Source organism: Cuculus canorus, chromosome 22 (assembly GCF_017976375.1).
Source record: "Cuculus canorus isolate bCucCan1 chromosome 22, bCucCan1.pri, whole genome shotgun sequence".
Taxonomy (NCBI): Eukaryota; Metazoa; Chordata; class Aves; order Cuculiformes; family Cuculidae; genus Cuculus; species Cuculus canorus.
Genome location: NC_071422.1, coordinates 7,356,558 through 7,380,553, shown reverse-complemented (window position 1 = coordinate 7,380,553; position 23,996 = coordinate 7,356,558). Strand labels below are relative to the sequence as shown.

Genomic DNA, 23,996 nt, shown 5'->3' with positions numbered 1-23,996 from the left:
ACCCCCAAGGAGCCCCCAGCTCCTGCGAGTCCCCCTTCCAGTTCCCTTCCGCGCACCAGTTTGCTCCGAGATGGTTACTTACCCCACCGAGCCGGTGTCCCCCCTGCCTGCTCCTCGCTGTCTGCTCCGACCACACTTCCAAAGGCTTTAAGTGCCAGGGGGAGGCAGGGGCTGCTTGATCCCCCCCTTCTGCATCCCGAGCCCCCGTGGGGGTCAGCGCCCGCGGGACGGCAGCTGGAGCGGAGCGAGCACCTGCGGGTGTATGTAATGGGGGATTCCCTGCTGGAGCCACGCTAAGACCCCCCGCGCCGGCGGACGGGGCTGGGGGCACGCGGGGGTGGGGGGACAGCCCTGTCCAGGACCATTTCCCAGAGCCCTTCTCCCACCCACGCTGGGATGAAAGCAGCAGAGGGTCAAGTTTCTACGCTTGGCAGCTGAGGGAAAAGAGGGGATGCCCTGAAAGGGATCAAAGCAGGAATCTGCCTTCTCTCAGTGCTTTTGTTGGCTTCAAAGCTGGATTTAAGGGGAGCAGCCCCCCCCCCCCCCCCGCCCCAAGCTCTGTGAGCATCTGACTCGCTGCTTTGTGTGGCTTTGCAAGCTCTGGATGTTCCTTCCGGACACCAAAGGTGCCACTCCAGGGTGGTTCAGGTCCCGCTGCGGGGATGGGCGTTTGTCGTATCATAGAATCATGGAATGGTTTGGGTTGGAAGGGAAGTGAAAGCCCATCCAGTCCCACCCCCTGCCCTGATCCCACTGGTTCAGGGGCTCCAAGCCCCATCCAACCTGGCCTGGAACCCCTCCAGGGATGGGGCAGCCACCACTGCTCTGGGAAACCTGGGCCGGGGCCTCCCCACCCTAATCATGAAGAATTTCTTCCTAAAATCTCATCTCAATGTCCTCTCTTCCAACTTAAAACTGTTGCCCCTCATCCTGTCCCTGCCCTCCCTGATCCAGAGCCCCTCCCCAGCTTTCCTGGAGCCCCTTTCAGTGCTGGAAGCTGCTCTAAGGTCTCCCTGGAGCTTCTCTTCTCCAATCTGAATAACCCCAACTCTCAGCCTGTATCCCCTCTGCTCATCCCAAACCTGCCAGTCTCCCCCAACAGCCCCCCCAGCCGCCTTGCTGGGAGAGGCACTGGGTTCAAACATTATATTGGAGTTCATCTCAAGGGGATCGTGTTGGCAGTGCCCATCCAGGTGGCAGAGGGGTCCCTATGGGTGCAAGTACCCCCTGGAGCAAGATCCCCCCAAAAGCAAGTGCCTGCCCAGGCACAGGGCCTGGGGCACTCGTGCTTCTGCACCAGCTGTCACCGTCACCCTCCTGTCCCCCCTCATCCTTGTCCCCAGGCACTGCTTCAGGGGACCAGGGCCTCCAGGGGGATAGAACCATTAAGTTGGAAAAGACCCCTAAGCTCATCCAGTCCAACCGTCAGCCCAACCCCACTGTGTCTACCAAACTGTGCGCCACATGTCATAGAACCATAGAATCACCAGGTTGGAAAGGACCCACAGGATCATCGAGTCCAACCATTCCTGACACTCCCTTAAACCACGTCCCTCAGCGCTTCATCATGTCGATGCTTTTTGAACCCCTCCAGGGATGGAGTCTCCATCTCTGCCCTGGGCAGCCTCTGCCAGGGCTTCACCACTCCTTTGGTAAAAGAGATTTTTCCTAATATCCAATCTAAAGCTTCCCTGGTGCAGCTTGAGGCCTTTTCTTCTTATCCCATCACTCCCTTGGGAGAAGCTCCCGTGGGGAGCAGCAATAACCAGGGGAGGCAAAACCTGTAAAACAAGAGGCTTTATTCCTAAATAGGAAAGCCCCCAGCGGAGCAGAGCCAACCCCAGCTCGGTGCGTCCGAATGCTGGGAAGAGCCAGACACCTTGCGCGGATTTAGCATCGGAGCAGCTGGAGATGCCCTGGCAGTGCCGCGGGCACCGTCCCACGGTGCAGGGACCACCAGCACTGGGGTCCCCAGGTGCAGCAGGACAGGACACATCGCGTACCAGCAGCAGTTACCTCGCAGGACGCGATGTCCATGAAATGACCGTAAGGGCATCGCTTGCCGCCGGCTGAGCCGCTCGTACTTCCCAGCTCCGGTCACTCGAATTTGGGCTTGTCCGGAGCCGCGTAGCCACGGATGTTGAGCAGCAGGAGGAGGCCAAGGCAGAGGGTGGCAGGGGCACACATGGCCAAGGGCTCCTGAAGCACCAGCAGCGTGTAGATGGCACCTGGGCGAGAAGCGGAGCACGGGGAATGGGGTTCCTACCCGAGCATCACCCCAGAGCCCGCGCAGGGCAGTGGGCACCCGCTGGCTCTCACCGATCATGATGACGCTGAGGATGAAGTTGCTGATCTCCTGCAGGAGTTGGGGACCAAAGGCCAGCAGCAGCCCCGCCAGCGCCTCCACCCAGCCCACCACCTCCAGGTACCGCCCGGGCTCCGGCGCGAACCCAAACTGCTTCAGGGGAAACACCTCGGCAAAACGCACGAATTCTGATTTCTGGGAAGAGCAGGAGGAGAGCGGAGCTGCCCTGAGCCCGGGGCTGGGGAGCACAACCCCTCCTGCGGGGTCTGCTCTGCTCAGCCCTGTGCCCCAAGGGGCTCCGGTTCACTCCCACTGAAAGGCTCAGCCCTGCACCCCAAGGGGCTCAGCCCCATATCCCAGCGCCCCAACCCGCTTGTTGACCCCAAGAGCTCAGTCCCACAACACAGCACCCCAACCCTTTCATTGCCCCCCCCCAAAAGCTCAGCCCCCACATCCCAGCACCCCAAACTGCTTGTTCCCACTCAAGGGCTCAGCGCTGCACCCCAAGGTGCTCAGCCCTGTAGCCCAGCACCCCAACCCACTCGTTGCGCCCCAAGGGCTCACCCCTGAATCCTAGCAGGCTCAGCCTTGCACCCCAAAGTGCTCAGCCCCGCATTCCGCCCCCCCCAATCCACCCATTCAACCTTCCCAAGGTGCTCAGTGCCCCAGGCCTTGAAGGGCTCAGCCCTGCACCCCAAGGGTTCACCTCTGCACCCCAGAAAGTTCAGCCCTGCACCCCAAAGTGCTCATCTCTGCTCCCCAAGAGCTGATCTTTGCTCCCCAAGAGCTCAGCCCTGCACCCCAAGGGTTCACCTCTGCACCCCAGAAAGTTCAGCTCTGCACCCCAAAGTGCTCACCTCTGCTCCCCAAGAGCTGATCTTTGCTCCCCAAGAGCTCAGCCCTGCACCCCAAGGGCTCAGCTCTGCACCCCAAAGTGCTCATCTTTGCTCCCCAAGTGCGCAGCCCTGCACCCCAAGTGCCCATCTCTCCTCCCCAAAGTGCTCATCTCTGCTCCCCAAGAGCTGATCTCTGCACCCCAAGGGCTCAGCCCCACATTCAGCCCCCTCGCTGCCCCCCCCAGGGGCTCCCCCCGCTCCCCGAGGGGCCGCATCCTGCTCCCTCCTCACCATGTGCCGGTGCAGCTCGGCCGAGAGCAGCTCCGAGAGCTTCCCCGCACCCGCCAGCACGAAGAACAGCCCGAGCAGGACGCGCAGAGCGGTGAACGGCGCCGCCATGGCCGGGCGGGGCCGGGACCGGGAGCGGGGAGGGAGAGGGAGAGGGACCGGGGAGAGGGAGAGGGACCGGGAGAGGGGAGGGAGAGGGACCGGGAGAGGGGAGAGGGACCGAGATGGGGGAGAGGGACCGGGAGCGGGGAGGGATCGGGTCCCCCCGGCCCGGGGACAGCTGAGAGCGCAGCTTCGCCCCCCCAGCTGATGTGACACCCCCAAAAACACCCCACGAAGGGGGTAAAAAAATAGGGGAAAATACCCCAAACCTCACAAATGCAGTTTGTGGGAGCGGAGCGAGATGCGACAGCGAAGGGACATGGGGAGCAGAGCCCGGGGGAGACATCCCTAGGGACTGCGGGACACCCCGGGAAGAACGGGCAGGGAGATGGGCATCACTAGGAACACCATGGGAACGGGCAGGGACACGGGCAGGGACACGGGCAGAATGGGCATCACTGGGACATGGGCAGGGACACCAGTGGAACAGGCAGGGACACTGCTAGAGACAAAGGCAAAACAGGCGGGGACACTGGAAGGGACACCAGTGGAATGGGCATCACTGGGGACGCGGGCAGAACAGGCAGGGACACTGGCAGGGACACTGGGAGGGACACTGGGAGAACGGGCATCACTAGGGACACAGGCAAACCAGGTAGGGACACTGGCAGGGACACTGTCAGATGGGTAGGGATACTGGGAGGGACACTGGGAGAACGGGCATCACTGGGGACACGGGCAAACCAGGCAGGGACACTGGGAGGGACATGGCTAGGGACAGGCAAAACAGGCAGGGACACTGGCAGGGACACTGTTAGTTCTGCCACCAGCAGAATAGGCAGGGACACTGACAGGGACACTGGCAGAAGGGGTAAAAACCAAATGGATACCACCAGAATGGGCATCGCGAGGGATACGGGCAGGGACACCATCAGAACAGGCAGGGACACCAGTGGAATGGGCATTGCTTGGGACATGGGCAGAACGGGCAGGGACACGGCAGGGACATCAGCAGCCGTGCCCGCAGCCCGGCAGGGAGCTGGTTAAGCCAGCAGCCGCACAGGCAGGGGCATTTCCAGGGGTATGGCCAAGAACACAAGCAGGGGTCCCAGCAGCCCCGCAAGGAGCTGATTAACCCACCAGCCGCAGGATTGCCCCGGCAGCAGGGCCCAGCCGGGAGGATGGAAGCGGCTGCGATGATGGAAGCCACTGCTGCTCTCCCTGCGTCACTGTCTGCGCCAGCAGCCGCTGAGGCTCCCGGGAAAAGCAGCTCTGGAATGGCGAGAGACAGGGCCGGGGGAGCCGCAGGCGTAATTCAAGTGGAAACGGCTTTTAACACAAATAAATCATGAAAGAATAGAATTTGTTTCTCTGGGAGCACCGTGCAGGGGGCCTGGACCAGCACCAACGCCAACGCCGCTGCGCCGGGGTCGCTTGGCTTTACGGAGCGCAGCGGCCACGCTATTTTTGTCGCTGACAACACGCTGTTCCCTGGCTCTGCTGGGAGAGTCGCAGCGAGGGCAGCAGGGGAGCTGCTGGCGGCGATTCCGAGCGTCTCCCTGCTCCGGCTCGCACGCAGAGGGATGATGAACAGCAACAGGCTGAGGCAGGCTCCAGCCTCTACCGTCTCAGAAATCCCTGTGAGGGAGGAAGGATTAAAAAAAAAAAAAGGACCCCAAATCCCAAAAAAGGGATTGCAGCAGCTTGGGGTTGTGGCTCCTGTGCACCAGTGATACCGCGGGGTTTGTCGCCCACAAGAATCATCTGCCCTCAGCTTGGAAAGCAGTTTAGTCGCAGAGCAGAGTCCACCGATGGCCAGGACAGAGATGAGGCTCGTGCAAACATGGTAAACACAAGCCTGTTTACAAAGGTTTGGAGTGACAGGACAAGGGGCAATGGGTATGAACTGGAGAGGGGCACATTTAGACTGGACCTTAGGAAGAATTTCTTCACGGTGAGAGTGGGGAGACACTGGGACAGGTTGCCCAGAGAAGCTGTGGCTGCCCCATCCCTGGAGGGGTTCCAGGCCAGGTTGGATGGGGCTCGGAGCCCCTGATCCAGTGGGAGGTGTCTCTGCCCATGGTAGGGGGTGGGACTGGATGGGCTTTGATGTCCCTTCCAACCCAAACTATTCTATAAGCCACTTAATGAGACAGTTGGTAGAATCAAGTCATCAGCTTCACAGGCCAGCAGATAATATCCCACCAGCACAGGCCCCAGACGTTAGAGGAAACCCCCTGTGCTGGACACCCACTGCCAACAAGGGAACAGCCACTGCTAACCCAGAAATTGGGGGACTTTTTGCCATCTCCCCAGAGCACATCCCTGTTTCCATACAGGAACAAAACGAGGTTTGCCCATTTACAAAGGGAGCTGGAAGAGGTGAAGTTCCGCATGTTCGATGCTGGAAAGTCATTCAAGCTGGAACAGTTCCACACAGGAAGCAGCCAATGCTGCAACAGTGGAAAAGAAATTAGGACAAGTTACTGGAAAATAACAGAATTTGAGGGGGAAAAAAAAGGCTGTGTTAGCCTGCAGTCGCTGTGGAGACAAAGACACTAATCCCAGCCCCTCGCAGCGTGCCTGTTGAGGAACCACAGAAAATCTTCTCCCCGAAGCCTTTTCAGGATCCAGACAATAACAAAGAAGTCAGATCTGAGTGAAGCGTCTCCAATTATCCTGAACCACATTGCCTGATCGCATGCAGAAGTAGAAAAGCAGCAGGGAGCAGCTTTTAACACAGCAGTGACCTCCCCACCTCCCACAGCTGCCAGGCCCCTTCCCTCCATCCGAGCGATGTTTGTGCTGGGGGGTGAGGCCGCAGCCCCTGACTCCCCACCATTCCCGGGAGCCGAGGGGGCACCAGGCAGCTTCTCTACACTTACTGCTATGAAATAACACCAGAAATGCAGCTACAGCTATTCCCACCATTAATGCTTTGTTAATGAACATTCCTGAGCGAGAAGTAAACAATCACAGAATGGCTTCAGTTGGAAGAGACCTTTAAGATCAAGTCCAACCATCGATCCAGCCCTGCTGAGTCCACCATTTGACCATGTCCCCAAGTATGACATCAATACCTCCAGGCATGGGGACTCAACCACCCTCCGTGCAGCCTATTCCAATGCTTGATAACCTTTTCCAGTAAAATTCCTCCCAATATCCAACTTAAATCTCACCTGGCGCATCTTGAGGCCATTTCCCCTTGTTCTGTCACTGGCTATGAGGGAGAAAAGACCACTTTGCTACCTCCTCTCAAATTGTGTTAAGAGTGATAAGGTCTCCCCTCAGCCTCCTTTTCTCCAGGCTAAGCAATCCCAGCTCCCTCTGCCACTCCCAAGGCTTGTGCTCTAAACCCTTCAGAAGTTTCATTGCCAAACACCTTCCTGCTGGGCTGCAGAGCACAGGCACAAATCCTGCACCACTGGGCACCCGGACGCCTCTCAAGTACCTCAACTTGGCCACATTAAATCAAATTTCCTTGGATCCTTGTAGTCTGGCAAGGCAGTTCCCAGCTCTGGTCAGGGCTCTTCGCGCCGCTGTAGGGGAAAGCCTTGTGACAGCACTGCTGCGTGAACACAGCCCGTGTGTTTTAACACACTGCACTACTTGACATTTAAACAAAAGATTGTTTAATAAATGACAGCAGGAACTACATATGTGCACAGTCAGCTGTCCAGAATCAAAGGAAGCAACACGAACCGTGGTAATCTGTGCTGCAAGAGTCAAAGCCAGCACTTTTCTGGCTCCCAAAGAACTCCAACTTTGGCTTCTCAGGCTGAATTACTACAGTTGTCGCCAAGAAAACTGCTAAAAACCAACCTGGCACATGTACACATATAGAATCCTATCATCTAAAAATAGAGCAGTATCCAAGATGTGAGATGGGGGAAGGAATCTGTGAAGCTTCCAGAAACACTTTGAGTGCCTTAGGTGTGAGTATCAATTCAATAAAAACCAGTAAGCTGGTCATGAAGCAAAAGCACCTGTAGCTGTGCCCTGGTCAGGAACACAGCCTGAGTGTTTTAACCACCAGAGTAAGCCCAGCGGGAGAAAATATTGCATTATTAGTTATGAGTAGGTGTCTCTTACATGCTCACCCATCGACCTAGACCCTTCCCAGTGCACCCAGCACCCTCGGCATCCCCATCACAGCCCCCGCTGGAACAGTGTTTCTCAAGTCCATCCACACCATGTTATGCTGAGCAGACAGCTCGCTCACAGAATGCACCCCAAACAAACCAGAAGTCACTCACAGAAGAATTTAAGTGTTTTATTTTTAAGAACTGTACGTTCCTGGCTCCTCTTCACTGCATTCGGACTGCTTCTTCTTCTGCAAGTGCAAAGTATAGAGTTAGTAAGAACACAAAGAGTGCCAGCAGAAACTACACACAATGATATGCAAAGGGAACCAGAGCCTCACAACAGACCATGCGCCCATCAGTCTTCTCTGGGCTCAAGCAGTTCTCACAACAGACTTGAGATTAAATAAAGTACATTCGCATTTGCATCCACTTCATAAACCTTAAAAGATCTAAACTGGAATTGTGTTTCACCACGCTAGGAACAGCAGTGGGACCACCACACAGGATCTGACAGGAGCTCGCCAACTCAGTCTCACTGGCTGCGTCCTACAGGTTCGGCTGTGGTATGTCTAAGCTGTTACCAACCCATCACTCCCAGCTAAGGGACTAAGCATGTTCCTCCTCACGCAAGACTTTAAACTACAAGGGGGAACTTTTAAGTGGTAAATTAGAGGGGCAATTCCATTAATTGCAGCTCCGCAAATGAATTTATTTCCCTGAATCGCAATCTGCTTGTGTATTTTGATATTCCAGGTTATTTTGAAAGTTCAGTGTTCATTGAAATGTTTCAGAAAAGTAGCTTTTGAACAACTTTGAGTTGAATTAGTGTTTGAGAAGCAGCTGCTCTATTATTCCCTTGCTGACAATCAATCCCCCCCCTTCAATGGAGCCTGGATACAGAACTGGTTATTCCTTATTTGACCACCTACAGGACAGAGCTTATTTGATGCTGCAGGGCTGAAAAGCCTCAAGCAATGGTTACATCTCAGCACTACAAAAGAAGTATTCAGAAATTTTATAAAAAATTGAGATTAATCATGGGCAAATTTCAGGCAGGAACAAAATAATACCTCACAGGGTGCAGGCTACTGAGCTCTTACAACATTGTAAGGACATCAACCACTCACTCGTTCACTTGTTCTCTTGGTCCCTCCACACATCACTTGGCATCGTGCTGGATGTGCTCATGCTCAGCTCCTGAACTGCAAAAATATTCAGGTTATACTCACAGCGATGTTGAAATCTTTTGTACAAACCCACATCTATAAAGGTATTTTTAGCCACCGCTGTCAAGATTTCAAGCCCAGGTGGAGTCTGGGTGCTGAACCCCACAGCTTGACAGCAGGCACTCAGCTCTATCCCACACATTCTTGTATTCCCTTGTACCAATCTCTCAATATTCACCGATTCAAAGGTACTCAGGAACTGAACATGAAGCATTCAGTGCCTTTGTTATGTCCCCCACTGAGAACAAGACTAGAAGTGATGCTTACTTTCCACAGATGAGCACTCCCGTGTCACTCAGCTTTCATCTTCACCTAAAGGATAACAACCGAAGTTATTACAGAAATACACAAAAAAATCTGACCATTTCAAAACTAACTTAAAAACAAGGGTTTAAGATACATGGACTGATTAGTTATGAGGGGGAAATTTACACATTATTCCAAATAATTAAGTGGAAGAATGCGGGGCAGAAAGAAGCTAGCCTGAACACTTGTGAAGAGATGAAGGCATATGCAGGTAGTTGCCTGAAGAACTGCATCCTGTCTGAGCACAAACCGTAAATCACCAGTCTGAGTACAGTGAAGTTTGCAGCCAGAGGTATACTATCCCTTATGTGAAAGCCTGAGCAATTTGGTCGGGCTACTCCAGCTGTTTTACCCTGAGGTTTGTCTCCTGCAGTAATGCCCTCTCTCCCCCTTCATGAGGAGTGCAATGCCCTGGACTCCTAGTAGCCCTCGGGTTCAGCTGTCCTAGAAGTGCTTCAGAAGGCAAAAGGAAGACACTATAGGTTAGCACTGTCACTCCACTCTTTTTTTACTCTTGGCAACAGATTCTTCCCTTCCGAGACCCACCCTTCTACTGGATGGCTGAGGGCAAGCTGCAGTGGTCAGCAGCCAGGGATGCAGGACGAGGCTTTGGGCACGCAAATCACACCATGGCCACCACGGGCTCAGACCAGGCAGGGAGAAATTCAGGTTTAGTCTCAAAGCCACCACCTGGGTTTTATCACAGCCCTCAGGAACAGAGGTATAGTATGCACGTTTTGTTTTCTATGCCGTAGCAACAAACATCATGCATAAGGGATACTATATCTTTGTGCATCTTTTTAACACTCCATATTCACTTGTAGGCACACTCCTCCCAGCCCTCCCCAGTTAGCTCTTCAGTACTGGTGTTCAAAGCACATTTAGAGATGGGGTATTCACAGACCACTGCGGGATTGCACAGCCAAGTCCTAACGTGTCAATCATTACCTAGCAGCAATGACAGAGGTGGGAGAAGGCCAATCCTCCCTTTTTGTCCTTTTCCAGTAAGCAGCTATTCAAGAGCCCCACTAGCTGGTATGGAGAGGAAAAAAAATCTGAAGCTAATTAGCCGATTCCAAACTTGCTAGTTAGTAGAAGTGGAAGAAGCCGAGGAATTACCCAGAACAGCATACTTTTAATGCCTCCTTTCCAACATGCTTAGCCTTATTGAACGTAATGGAACAGAACGCTGGCCTTCCTGATCGTGTCACTGCAGCTGGCAATGATTAACAGAGACATGCAACCCCATTACTGCTCAAGTCCTAAACTACTCACAGGCCTCAGTGTATAGCTATGGGGAGAACTGCAAGCAAATCAACACTTTGTATGCTTAATGTTACAGTAAAGCCCCCATAGACGGTATGCTGTGCTCTCTCCTGCCAGCACCAGTACCTGGATCGGAGGGCCTAGCAGGTACGCATATGTATTCTGACACCACACTTCTGAGCTTCAGATCAGCTTTTGAGAAAAAAGTGTATTTCACACACAGATAAAATCAAGATGAAACACAATGCAAGCACTTCAATGTCATTTCTTGTACCCACTTGTTACAGACTAGCTAAGAGCAGACATGACTACTTGCTTTTAAGTTAGCTACCGCACCAGGTGTCACTACTGCAGACAGTCAGAGCTGGTATGAGACCCATGATTCAGGCACAAATTGCTTGCTCCAAGAATGTCAAAACCCTGCTAGATCAAGTATGTAGAACGAGGCAGATGTGCCAGTAACCCCTCCACGACATTCCTGCAGGTCAAGTATCCGGAGCACACTGGAAAAAGTAGTGAGATCTGTGCACTGGTTTAAAGATCAATAATTCAGTTTTGCTGGATGACAACATGCATGCAGCCATCTGCTTTGCAACTGAATTCTAGTCACAGGTAAGAGTAAGCCACCACGAAAAGCCAAACTGACTTTGTCACAAGTGGTGTCACTGCTTGACTGGCTAGAGTCTGGCTACACTTGCTGGGGTGTAACCAAAGAGCCATCACCATGATTTCTAAGGTGCAGTTGCTACTTCAGGCTTCCAGGAAACATGAGAAGTTGGCTACAACAGAGGGCAAAGCTGTCCCCCAGGGCCCCCGTGCACCAGCAAGAGAATCACCAGGAAGGTGACACAGAAGGGCCCAAATGGGATAATAACACCCAAAACAAGTATGCAAAGCAGAACTTTGCAGAACGAGTGGGAAAACACGTTACAACACCTCTGGAATAAACTGAACATCAGACAAGAGCTAGATCACGTGTTGAATAAAGGAGCCTGAAATTCAGGTTCAAGAGCTAATGCAAAAGAGCTGGAGATCAGCATGTCTGGATGTCTGGAAATGTAAAGCATGTTCATCCTGAAACACTAAATTCAGCAGTTCTAGTAATGAAGACTTTAGAATTACATCCCCAAGACTGATGAAAAATGAAATAGAGCATTACACTACTGAGATGACTCTACGAGGCAGAAATACAGATTCTCATTGCTGTCAATTAAAGGCAGAGAAAGTTATTATGCTTTGTGAATCAAAGATTTAAAGACAACTGAAACGTCCAGTAAGTTCTATGAAACTACTCATGGGGACATTCATTCAAGCAGTCATTTGTATGTCCTCAAAAATACCCCAAATCAGTCTCAAAGCTGACTGTATCAGCAAGTTAAAGTGGCTATTGCATAGTGCACACAGGGCTAGAGCAGCGATGAACACATTCCTCCTACCAAGCCAAGACTCTACAAAGGGATGTGCTGCAGATGGGCCGTTTCGTCACTATGGAAAGCTTAAACAGTCCTTTTCTAGGCACTGATAGCACTAGTTCAGCGAGTTTAAGATCACATTCCCTCTTCCCCACAGAGCTCCTTCAAGAATATCTTCATTACATCAGAACTAAGAAAAATTCACACAAGTCAAGTCATATGCACAAAGGAATCGGGTCTGAAATCTAAGAATCACAGTAAGTTGCTTATTGACTCTGAACAAGACAAAGCTTTAAACCGAAAACCACACAGCTTTGATGCAAGCTGAACACACAGGTATGAGGAGTGCTGCACTGTAATTCCACAGTCAGAAGTGTGATGTCAGAATAGCCACAGAATAAGATTACATAGAAAGTCACCAAGTTATATTATATTGCTTGTTACCTACCTGTACGCAGTCGGCAATGAGAATCTCGGAGCAAGCAGGAATACTACATCCGGGTCCTAATGTCCATTGCCATTTGTGGTACTACGTTCCTCACAGTTATGAACTGCAGAAATGCTGGCTAAGTGCAGTTACGCAGCAGGCCACTAGTTTTAACTGTAAATTGCCGTCTCAAACTCCACAAAAACTTGCTGCCACAGTAAACGGTTGCCAAGGAGAAGCCAAGAATTTTTCTACCACAAAAATACCACAAAATCTCAAAAGCAGTTTCAGTTTCTCATCAGCTGGATAAATGATTAGTGTCATGTGTCTACACCATAACGTAAGATTATTCAATTATTCTGATTATTTTTGAGAAAGTGTGAAGATACATGTGTAACGATACCAGTTTCTACACGCTGCGGTTTTTAGAGCTCTATGTGTCAAAATGGGCTCAATTTTGATAAAACAAGCTAAATTGCAACAGCCAATGTCCTGCAAGTCCAGTACAAAAAAAGTTATGTGATCCAGACCATCCAAAACCAGGTCTGACCAAAAAACGTCTCTTAATTGTTTTAAAGGTTTAAGTATATATATATATATATATGGGTTTATGAAAGAAAGTCCCCAGCCTCATCGAAACAGATCACAGGAAGGTAACTTTCTAATCTCTCACATATAGTGACTTTATCAGATATTAAAGTTTACATGTTTGCCGGCTTTTAAGACACCACCTTTAAAAGGTCTTGAAAAGAAGTTGGCTAGTTAATGGTATGCAAGTCCAAGCAGAACTCATTTTAGAAACTCTGCTTATGCAGCTACAACAAAGCTAGATTTAACCAAGCTTTCGGATGTTTTGAAAGCTGCCAAATCTTTCAGTGTAGCAACTAATCATGGGTTTGCAACTCGGCTATTTTTAATACCTAGCAACAGTAGCTTACGTATAAAACAGGGGTACCAAAAGACAAGCTCTGTAAGGTACAAGGACATCAGCATCCTTCACTCTTCCAAGTTACAGAACTACAAAAGAACATACTTTAGGATAAGCACCAACATCTCTTTAATAAAGAATGACATGTAATCTGAAAAATAAACTCAAAAAAATTAAATTAATGTTTACGATCAGAATTCCCCATCTCAGACACCTTCACCTTTTGTGGGTGTCCCACGAACACCCTACAGAAAACACAGACATTGTTTATTACTACTCCAACAGAGCAAATTGCATCAGTACCGCTGTGTTTTAACTAAGTACCCCATACCAATATTCCAAAATACTTGGTCTGCAGTTCAGGAACTGCCAATTCGTAATTTCCTGAAGAGCACTTAATTGTTGTAGCATGTTATTGACCCCCAAAGCTTTTCTGGGACAACAAGCATTCACCAAACAGTCTGACTCACTATTTAGTGCGCTTAATATTCGAAGTCAGTGTTACCTGGTATCAGCATTTCCCAATATGCTATTTTTTCATTTAAGGAGTAACAGCACTTGGAGTACTTCAAGAGGGATCATCTGCATTCTAGATTACTGTAGTCTGACACAGAAGTTTTAACCACAGACAAAATTTAGCATGGAATTTAGAATTGGCCAATGCTTAGCGCAAGGAATGGAAAGATCTTTGGAAGATTAAGGCTATTCACAGAATGCTTGGTAGCTGGGGAATGGTGTGAAGGTACAGCCAAACTAAGTTTACCTACTTTGTGCCAAGCAGGTTGATGTATCCTGCCTTAACACCAAAGCATTTTATGCTGGGAAGTCACGTTCCCAGCTTATCTGGTACAATGATAAAAATAAGCAGAGCAACTACCTTATCACGAGTCCAGAATGCTTTGAAATTCTTCTGGGGCTTAATAAAATGAACAGCAAGCTAACCAATTCATCAGATCTTCTACCAGAAGAACCTTAAAGGGAGTTTATTTGTACTGTGCAGTATTAACTGTTAAGCTCCAGATTCAGATACTACTTTTGATGCATTACCTCCAAACATCAATAATAAGAGTGATAGCTATCATGCAAGCAAGATAATATCTGTATTTTACATACAGGTTTTTAGGTTTGCCCACCAGCTACATGATTTAAGAACAGTTCCTGCAGTCCCCATAATACACGATTGTATTCTGAACTATGCAAATTAGCCCACTCAATTAGCATGAGGACATAAGCAAGTTAACCTTAATCACTCAATTAATACTTCTGATCTTTTTGCCAAGCAATTTCAGGTAAGCATACAATACGGAGCAAGGCCAGATCCTGTAATCTCAGACAGCTTAAGAGCATATAAATATCACATTAACAATCCTTTAGGTAGGAAGTCAGCCAATACAAGTAATTCTATGATTTTAAAATACCCATTGCTAGTCTTCTGCTTAAAGTCTTTAGAAGATTCCAAGCAGTAACTGCCAAGGTGGTAAATGCGACCATCCCACCACCCATGATCCGTAGCTAAAATAGGAAATGCATTACATACTGCACGGCTTGCGTAGCTGTGATTATCACATTGTACAGCACTTGCGAGAGTTTCATTTGCTTCCTTATTGCAGCACAATTAATGCTCAAAATATCTGCACCTAATGGGAAGTTCAGCTACTGTTTGACCCATTCTTTGCTAGAGGCATTAAAGGAAGAGCTCTGGCTCTTCGCTGCAGCTCCACACCCTGGTCTCGTTTGACCTCTATTCAAGACTGTTTACTGTAGAAGGTGTGGGATTCACCCTCATTAAGTTTAACCATGAATGGCAAGAAGAGCTACTACATTTAGTTTTCTATTTATTTGAAGCACAGTAAAAAAAAGTTGGTACACTTTGGGAATTCAGTGGCACAAGGTACACTGCCATCAAGTTAGGGACGTTATACATCAAAAAAACAGCTAAATTTCTTTTGAAACACTGCATTACATAATTAAATTGTATTCGCCCAAACAGACCACTTACAAATATTAGGTCAGTAAGTTTCTAACATCCATAAAAACGTAGCTTTCTTACTAAAATGCAAGAATTAAAAAGTTGGTGTCTAAACAAGACAGACAAAAACAAACTGGAATGAAACTACAGGTCACATCTAAAATCGGGGCTTTTTGTTTGGGCCTTCATATTCTTCTCTCCCTCTACCATATCCTGTCGGTGTTCCAGGCCCCATTCCTCTAGGACCCTGGCCACCCACAGGCCCCGCTCCTCCCTGCCCAAAGCGTTCAGGACGCTATTGGAAGAGAATTAACAGTTCATTATATGTAGTTGATGTCCATGTGTGTTAAGTATATATTTTTAGAAGGTTCCGCAGTCAAGGTTCGTCGATACAATCACCATTGAGCCGATCCACAGGTACCGGGAACATAGAAAGGAAAAAAGGGTAATTTAAAAATTAGTTTATTGTAATACATGCCTTGAGGTATGTTCCCACTTGATGCATTCTCATACATCTGTTACAAAGAACAGATCCTCCCTGCAGTGCTAGAAATGTAAGCATTAGTTGCAGATGTGAACTCACCACTTTTCCAAATGAGCTCTAGCAATTTTAAACCAAGTTAATGCAAACAGCTTGCAAACTTCTCACCTTCAGTGCAACCACTGTCATTTCACATCAGCCTAACGAGAGAATGAATCTTCACTCAGGTATGAGCTGACATTCATAAATGTCCTCATAAACAGAATGCCTACTCACCAGTTAATGGCATGTGCTGCAATAGAGACCATGTGCTTTTCAAGAAGGGGTTAAGATTATGGTCTGCTGACTAAACTGCCGAGGCCCTTGGGCAGTGACCAAACCTGATTGTGAGCACTACTGGATTGCAAGAAGAGAAAAAATGTGAAAAAAAAGGCTTATGACCAGTGATTTGCCTAACCAACGCCACTGCTCAATCAAAAGACTCCCATTTGTTACATTCCCACATACTCCAAAATGCTGCTCTAGAATATGCGAAACAGGTTCAAAGAGCTACAATTTATTCAGCGTTTCAAGTTAGAACTCTGCACAAAGGCTTGCGTGCATCCAGCCAATTCCCTTCCCACCCCACCTTCACCACAAGCTCTTGCAAAATTCTCAGCTTCACAGCACTGGAAGGTTTCACACCATGGTGTAAAAGCTAAATCACCCTGCAATAAAGCAGAGATTTAGGGTATTTTTACTAGTACCTCTAGTTGCATGTACTTCATTAAGTTACTGTACCAGTAGGTGTGATCAGTACTCAATCTACAGAACTAACAAATTTGAAGTCAAAGATAGCTTTAAACTTTCATTTCAAGCAAGTTTTCTGCTAGTGAGTAACAGAACAATGGTAGGTGGTTTGTTACAAAAGGTATCTGCAACTGAGAATTCACACTTCAAGTTCTTGACTTCTGGAAGTCAGTTTCAGTCCTTCCAAGGAAGGAATTTCAGAAGGAGTACCTAGGTCCTTTCTGCCTAACTCGCAGCAGCTTAAGTTTATCTCAAATTCCATTTGAAAGACATCAGCTCCGTAACTGTGGCAGCACTGTGTGGCAGAGATCCCCACCTAAGAAGCTCGAAGCAGTTAAACTGTCTTGCTGTCACACCTTTGGACCATACCACGTTTTCAAGTATTACACAAGTTCAGCATGCACTTGCACCATGAGTTTCAGGAAAAAAACGTACACAGCATTCACCACAGACTGCCTAACTGTTCACGGGGAACTCAGGAACTGTTGAAATATCAGTAATTGTACAGATAAAGGCCAACGGCACTGTCTACTGAATCAATGATGCTCTGCAAAGTTATCATTCCAAAGATATGCCTCCCAAAAAAAGCAGAGGGTACTTGACAGGCTACTATGGTAGCTCACCACATTAAGCCAAAGGCCTAACCCCCCCCCCCCAAAAATCATTTACTTCAGCTTGTGCTCAGAGTGTGCACCCTGTCAGAAGGGTGAAGCACACTGATTATTGCCACCTCAGCCAGCATATTTCCATCCTACCCATTAAGCATTTCGTTAATCTACATCACATTTGCTTCCGTTTGGTAACACCAAGCGGGCTCCGAGCCCATTCACACATAGTGTGCCAAAAATACTACGGTTTGGAAGCATACCACTGAACACGAGATATGCTGTAGCTTTAACAAACTCCACCTACAGAGTCATGCCTAACACGGGAAAACAAGAACGGGCTATCATTCCTCTGTGAGACAGGAATCACAAAATGGCTACAGTCAAGGACCACTGGAATATGCCCAAATCTAAAAAACAGCATTTCTGCCCTTCTGTGGCAAACACCACCATACAGAGCAAGGGGTATGCTGTTAATCTTTCATTATTTAAGTTAATCTGCTGCTTAAATAGACATGAACGCAGATTTCCAATTTAACAGCAGACCCATACCAACATGCATCCATCCTAACTAGGCTTGGAAGGGCCAAAATAAATGCAATGTTACACATCGGAAAGGAGAACAAAACCTCCTCCTCATGAATACAGAATGGCAAATCGCTACTACATTGTATGTTCTCATTACAGTATTTGTCTGATTCTCTAGAATTTTACACAAAAAATCCTTCCAAGCCTAAGAGTGACGCTCCGAAGTCCAGTAAAGTCAAAGTTAATTGCAAATATGCTTAACAGCACATTTGAATTCACTGAGAAACAACTTCCGACTGTGTAAGCTACCATAACAGTTGAGAACTAACTAGTACTACACACTGCCACAGTCTCCGTGTTAAAACACCTGACAAGAAAGGCAGCAGTTAACAGTGACATTCACCCAACCATCCGAACGTGGCAGAGAACTCTGCTCCCAACTGACACATTTCCCTTGCGCTAAACTAAAGCCACCACAGGATACGTTACCATGTCACTTCCCATCATAGAACCACTCATGGCTGCTTGGCCAACTCCTGGATTAGCTTCATAACCTATGCCGCCACCACCTCCGAGAGGTGGAAATTTCTGGGCTGCAGAAGCATAAGGATCTAAGAGAGAGAAATACAGAATCATCTTCTGACAATTTCCAAGTAAACCACATTAAGTAATGACTTAAAAATTCTTTACCTCCCATGTTCATCGTGGTGGCACCACCCATTCTCATGTCTCTCTCCCTCTGCATGGAAGAAACAACTTTCAGTACAGATAATCAACCACTAAAAACCAGAAGAGATAAGGCCATTTCACCTACACAGAGACATCACATTATTTAGCCCAAAGGAATCAAAATGCATCAATATTAAATAAAGCCACACATTCAAAACATTTCGGGAAATGCCTGAACACTAACATATCCACAAAAACATTTTACTTACTGGATCCATGTATCCCATTCTACTATAATTCTCTTCCCTCTGTCTTCTCATTTGTTCCTCCATCTCCCGCTGACGTATCATCATTTCCTCTTCCCGCCTGCGACGCTCCTCCTCCTGCCTGATCACCCCAAAGCAGACCATTAAACCCCAGCAGCCGAATGTATCCACTCATCAACATCACTTGCATAAGCAATTTAAAAGGCAACGAATGATTACACTTAAGCAAAAAAAAGGCACTCTATGATGCTCAAACACTCTAGGAAAAACTTACACTGCAGATCAATTTCTCATGCACAAACTGAAGCAGCAATGGTGTTTCTTGAAAAACAAAAACTTTCATGTGTAAGTCATTTTAAAAAGAAATAACTAACATTGAAAAAAATCCCATGAAAGGTAAACCAACCTCAGCTGAATTTCCTTGCGCTTCTGCATTTCTTGATTATGGAGTTCTTCCATACGCCTCAGCTCTTCCTGACGCCTCATAAGGTCTGCAGAAATGAACCTTGTCAGCAGGTATTTCACTAACTCACATCAGATCTAAACCCAGGTTTGAGACAGATGCCTCAAACATCACTATTCCTACAAAACTTCATTTAAATAAAATTGAAAAACTACCAGTTGCTCATTTTTAAGCCTGGAATTTTCAAATTAGCAGTAGGAAACAAATTTATGCACAAAACTACTGAAGAGCCATACATTTAATCTAGTATTTAAAGCACAATGATGATACAGCATTCAGAACCAATTACCTTGACGCAAGAGGTTTGCCTGATGCTCGTGATAAGCATCTTCCATCTCGCTTTCAAGTTTATCCTTGGCATCTTTCATGTTTTTTGCCACTTGCTCTCTCTGCTGTTTTTCCATTTCATCTAAAGATTTCCACCTCTGGGAATATTCAAATTCAAAACTGCCAGGCTGAGCAAAACGGGGAGGAGTCTCTCTCTCCCTGCGAAAAGGCAAATTGCTCGTTCAGACTGGGTAAAAGGCTGGAAACTGAAGGTCAAAGACCACATGCAGAGGAACAGAATTTTCAGCAAACAGAAGAGGCCCAAAGACAGCACTTCACAACTGTGTGATGGAAAGCTCATTGTGACTGAAGGCTGACACAGTATGTCTGACATACCTAACAGCAGCATTTGACATAAATAAATTCCACTGTAGTGAATATGGAGCCTCCTGCACTATCACGTCCAAGCAAATCTTCTCACTTACAGTTCTACCGCATATTAATCTTGTTTTTAATTTCTCCCTTAGACACCCCACTGCTGGCAAAGGCCAGGCACATCCTTCCCAAAGCAGGCGGGTGCAGCTGCTCAGAACAACAGCATATGCAGAGACAGATTTATTCCGTGCCAGCTCACCCAAAGCACTGCACGTTAAAGGCGACGAATAATCTTCACTAACTTAAGCAGTTTTCAAAATGCCTGAGGGTCAACAGCTTATTCTGTCATGTAAAGAAACTGGAGTCCAAGACTCAGCAATTGATGAACAAAACTAGGAAAGTTCAAAAGCTTTCCAGACAGCAGCAAAGTATTTCTAACATTTTAGGAATGCTATAGCAATCCACATCGTCTTCAAAGACACCGACTCTAAACTGCTTATAATTTCTGATCCAGGTAGGTAATTTTGAGTACTTTCTCATTCAAAACTGATCTCCCCACCCTGCATTCCACTTTCTGATCTGGACAAACAATACATTTCTACCATCAGTTTTAATATTTAGCCCCTAATCTAAAACTGCTACTTAGGAAAGAGACTCCTATAGACTCCTATCTACCGTTTCATGCATAGTTGTCAGCTTTAAGAGGCAAATCCAAACGCAACTTGTTTTTACTAATCCTGCAAGGAGTCAGAATTTTACTTAAATTTCTCATTTCATACCATAAAGATCAGTTTGTAAACTCCCCATGGAACCATCAACACAAGATTCACTTTATCTGCAGTGAGATGACAGTTAATAACAGGATGAGCAAACAGCCAGAAAGTGGGTTTCAACAGTTTCTACATAAACCAAAAAGTATCTTACACTAGGCTGCATATTACACTTTATGATACAATGTAGAAAATTGCTAGTGGGAATATACTTAAATCAGTACATCCCCTCATCAAAAATCCAAGGACTACCAAAAAAAACAAGAATCAAAAGCATCACTCAAAATTCAAACCCCATTTCTGAGAGAGATGGAGTAATTTCTCAGAGTCTGGGACAATATTACATACACCATCTACGTATTCTTTTAACCAAAAGACAGTGCCTACTTTTGATACATCGGATTCTTCTGAGCAAGCTTTTCTGGAAGACCATCTTCATCATCCAGTTGTTCCAATGGTTCCACAATAACTGGCCTAGGAGTGCTGAACAAAAAACACTCATTTTACTCCCCTATATGAATCGCCATTCTGGAACACTAGAAGCTTACGATTTCACTCAGCATAAAGCTGAAAATCCTAAACAACAAAATACTTACGTTGTCAACAAAAACACTCCTTCAGTACACCGTTCAAATGCTTTCCTTGCGGCTGGCTTTGATGCAAATTCAACAATGCCTTTTCCTGTTGATCTACCTCGATCATCTACAATCACGACAGCTCTTTCCACTGGACCAAATTGGGAAAAAGCTTCCTCGAGTAACTCGTTGGAGACATAAGGGGAAAGGTTCCGCACTGAGAGCGCAGCAGCATGTGTGGCAAACCGAACACGAAGCTGACGACCCCTCATGGGGGTATCATCCAGTTCAGCTTTTGCTATTTCTGCAAGAGCTCTAGATTCCTGAGGAAAATTTAAGATCCAGTTTTAGAAAACCAATTTCTAAATCACCCTTTTGTAAGAATTAAATGGATGGATGTACAATAGGAAAGCCTACCAATTTAATGAATCCAAAGCCTTTCCCCTTGTTGATAAAAACCTCTCCCGGCTCCCCATATTTGGCAAACAGTCTTTTAAAGTCTTCGTCTGTTATATCAGCAGGCAAATTCCCAACAAACAAGCGGCAACGCTGAGTGTAGGTCTTCTCCCCGGGTCGCCTCAGGAGAGAGAGGTTTGCTTTAAATCCCTACAATGAAGCAGACTGGTTGGAGCCACAGAACCAAGTTGCCCTTCTCCCGCCAGAAGCCCAGAGCCCCTCCAGGGCTTGTACAAACAAATATAGAATCACACAATGGTTTGGGACTGGAAGGGACCTTAAAGATCATTCAGTTCCAACCCCTGCCATAGGCAGGGCCACCTCCCACGGACCCAGGTTACTCCAAGCCTTGAACACCTCCAGGGATGGGCAGCCACCACTGCCCTGGGCAACCTGGGCCAGGGCCTCCCCACTCTCGCTGTGAAGAATTTCTTCCAAATTCCTAATCTAAATCTTCCCCCTTCACATTTAAAGCCATTCACCCTCATCCCATCACTCCATGCCCTGGTAAAAAGTCCCTCCCCAGCTTTCTTGCAGGCCCCCTTCTGGTACTAGAAGGCCGCTATAAGTTCTTTGAAACACCAACCAAACTGAGCTGGCAAGGAGCCCTGAGGCTGTCCCCCAGGGAGCACAGGAACCATGGAAGTTACACCTCTCCCCATCACCTTTTCTAATCATCTCTGTTTGCAGTCTCTCCCTCTCCCAAATGCAAAGTCCAACAGAGCTAGAGCCGAAGCTCCAAACTAGTAAGACATCTGACTGTTGTGAAGGTCATAACAACATTAAAACTAATCCTTGGAAAGTAATGGAATATGCATAAGAGTCCTTGGAAATTTTATATATATACACGTAAGTGGGAAATCCATTCTGTCCCCAGCTTTTGTCTTGATACAAAAAGCAGATACTGCTACAGAAAGTGGAATATTTTGATTTAAGCTAGAGTTAAATTGACCCAACCAACTGTATTTTTTGAAACTTAAGACAGAATGGCCCTCTGAGAACATGTTTGATAGAGTGGTTTTTTTTTCAAATAATGTTTTTCCACAAACTGTTCCATCTTGTGTTCAGTGTGATCTGTGCTGAACAGAAGTGTCTTCTCTAATCAGCTCTGTTTGCAGTGTTTCACTATGCCAACTGCCAGGTCAGACAGAGCTGGAGCCAAAGCTCCAAATCAGCGAGATATCTGACTGTTGTGAGGTTCACAATAACATTAAAACGAGTCCTTAGAAAATAAGATTTCTGGGAAAATTTATACACATGCATACAAGTGGGAAACCCTTTCTCTGTTCCAGCTCTTGCTTGGCCAGATTGACAGAGGGATTGACAGAGATCACTCCCTCGCGGTGCCAGGCCTGATTAAAGCATGCTTGAAATCTAAAACTCCGTAATGAGCGTTAAAGAGAGTTGATTCACCAGCATTTTTTGTGTCATCCCTGTTCGCCTCCTCGAACCCCCCCAACACGGGGGCGGGGAGTCCAACGGGGTTGGGGGCGTTCCCCCCAAGATGGCGGCGGGGGGAGTCCAACGGGTTTGGGGGTGTCCCCACCAACACGGCGTTGAAGGCAGAACAGGATGGGGGACACCCTCCCCAACATGGCGGCAGGGGCACAACAGCGGCGTGGAGCGACCCCCCAAGATGGCGGCACAGCAGTCACGCCCCCACCCCGCTCCTCCCCTCCCCTCAAGATGGCGGCGCGGAACGCGCGCGGGGCAGCCGCCATCTTGTGTGGCGGGCAAAAAACAGACCGTTCCGCGACTCACCTCATCCGACAACTTCTCACCGCCGCCACCGCCCGAACCTTGCTGCGACGACAGGCTCTGCTGCCCCTGGTGGTGCTGCTGCTGCCCGCGGCCCCGCGGCTCCCCGCCCGGCCCTCCGCGGTGCCCCGGGCCGCCCTTGTGCGGGCCTTGTCCGGGCCCTCCGGGCCCTTTGGGGCCGCCGCCCGGCGACTGGCCTTGTCCTTTCTTAGCGCCGCCCGCGGGCGTGGGGCTGGGGCTCGGCTTGGGCTGCGCTTGCCCGCCCGGACCGGAGGGAGCCGAGGAGGCCGCCGACCCCGCGGGCTGCGGCTGCTGCTGCCCCGAGGGCAGCGCCGAGGGCGGGGCGGCTCCGGCCTGGCTGCCCGCGGGCCCCGCGGTAGTGGCGGAGGAGGAGGAGGACGAGGAAGGCGGAGCGGAGGTGGAGGCCGGCGGCTTAGGAGGCTCCGGCTTGGGGCCGCCGCCCGGTGGGCCGCTCGGGCCCTGCGCGCCGCCCGCCATGGGGCTGCGGTTCTGCCCCATACCCATACCGGGAGGAGGCGAGCGGAAATCGTGGTTGGGGCCGCCGCGCCCGCCGCCGCCGCCTCGACGGTGGAAGCCGCCTCCGCCGCCGCCACGGCTACGGAACCGATCCCGCGACATGGTGGTGATGGAGGAGGAGAGATGCGCCGGCCGCGAGTGCTGCTCCTCAGAGCCCGCTGCGCAAAATGGCGGCGAGCTGAACGGCCTCCGGGCCGCCTTTGTCCGGCCTTTATATAGCTTTCCCGCCCCGGAAGCCGCCCCCTCCTCCCAGCAGCCAATCAGCGTCCGCGCCGGCGATGATTGACACCCTAAACGGCCAATGGAG

At 48.7% G+C, this 23,996-nt stretch overlaps 2 protein-coding genes across 7 annotated transcripts; both read right to left on the bottom strand.

Annotated features, from left to right (window-relative positions):
• Positions 1-111: 111 nt before the first annotated feature.
• Positions 112-3,586, bottom strand: TMEM35B (transmembrane protein 35B). Of its 2 annotated transcripts, XR_008453302.1 has the most exons (4): positions 3,433-3,586; positions 2,320-2,500; positions 2,017-2,228; positions 112-252 (listed from the first exon to the last, which is right to left on the bottom strand). XR_008453302.1 is itself a non-coding variant. In XM_054086366.1 (3 exons), exons 1-3 carry the CDS (start codon positions 3,538-3,540, stop codon positions 2,098-2,100), a joined length of 420 nt encoding a protein of 139 aa, XP_053942341.1. In that variant the 5' UTR covers positions 3,541-3,586; the 3' UTR covers positions 1,800-2,097. The 2 variants fall into 2 exon arrangements, 1 of the variants encoding a protein (XP_053942341.1); XM_054086366.1 differs by lacking the exon at positions 112-252 and having other exon boundaries at positions 1,800-2,228.
• A 4,202-nt stretch (positions 3,587-7,788) lies between these two features.
• Positions 7,789-23,888, bottom strand: SFPQ (splicing factor proline and glutamine rich). Of its 5 annotated transcripts, none has more exons than XR_008453286.1 (12): positions 23,156-23,888; positions 21,356-21,544; positions 20,960-21,261; positions 20,751-20,846; positions 19,241-19,437; positions 18,895-18,979; positions 18,492-18,609; positions 18,244-18,292; positions 18,043-18,164; positions 9,110-15,445; positions 8,687-8,818; positions 7,789-7,864 (listed from the first exon to the last, which is right to left on the bottom strand). XR_008453286.1 is itself a non-coding variant. In XM_054086285.1 (11 exons), the coding sequence occupies exons 1-10, from the start codon at positions 23,789-23,791 to the stop codon at positions 9,134-9,136; spliced, it is 1,815 nt and encodes a 604-aa protein (XP_053942260.1). In that variant the 5' UTR covers positions 23,792-23,888; the 3' UTR covers positions 7,789-8,818; positions 9,110-9,133. The 5 variants fall into 5 exon arrangements, 1 of the variants encoding a protein (XP_053942260.1); XR_008453285.1 differs by having other exon boundaries at positions 8,744-8,818; XR_008453287.1 differs by having other exon boundaries at positions 8,744-8,818; positions 9,110-9,154.
• Positions 23,889-23,996: the final 108 nt, after the last annotated feature.

What these genes read in the sequence shown, in the direction of transcription:
- TMEM35B (XM_054086366.1), bottom strand. Translation starts at nt 3,540, where the DNA reads ATGGCGGCGCCGTTCACCGCTCTGCGCGTCCTGCTCGGGCTGTTCTTC. An exon ending in CCGAGCTGCACCGGCACATG is followed by an intron (nt 2,501 to 3,432) that starts GTGAGGAGGGAG and finishes TGCTCTTCCCAG; the next exon opens with AAATCAGAATTCGTGCGTTT. An exon ending in CCTCAGCGTCATCATGATCG is followed by an intron (nt 2,229 to 2,319) that starts GTGAGAGCCAGC and finishes CTTCTCGCCCAG; the next exon opens with GTGCCATCTACACGCTGCTG.
- SFPQ (XM_054086285.1), bottom strand. Translation starts at nt 23,791, where the DNA reads ATGTCGCGGGATCGGTTCCGTAGCCGTGGCGGCGGCGGAGGCGGCTTC. An exon ending in CGCAAGGAAATTCAGCTGAG is followed by an intron (nt 18,610 to 18,894) that starts GTTGGTTTACCT and finishes TGGGGTGATCAG; the next exon opens with GCAGGAGGAGGAGCGTCGCA. An exon ending in CACCACGATGAACATGGGAG is followed by an intron (nt 18,165 to 18,243) that starts GTAAAGAATTTT and finishes TCTCTCTCTTAG; the next exon opens with ATCCTTATGCTTCTGCAGCC.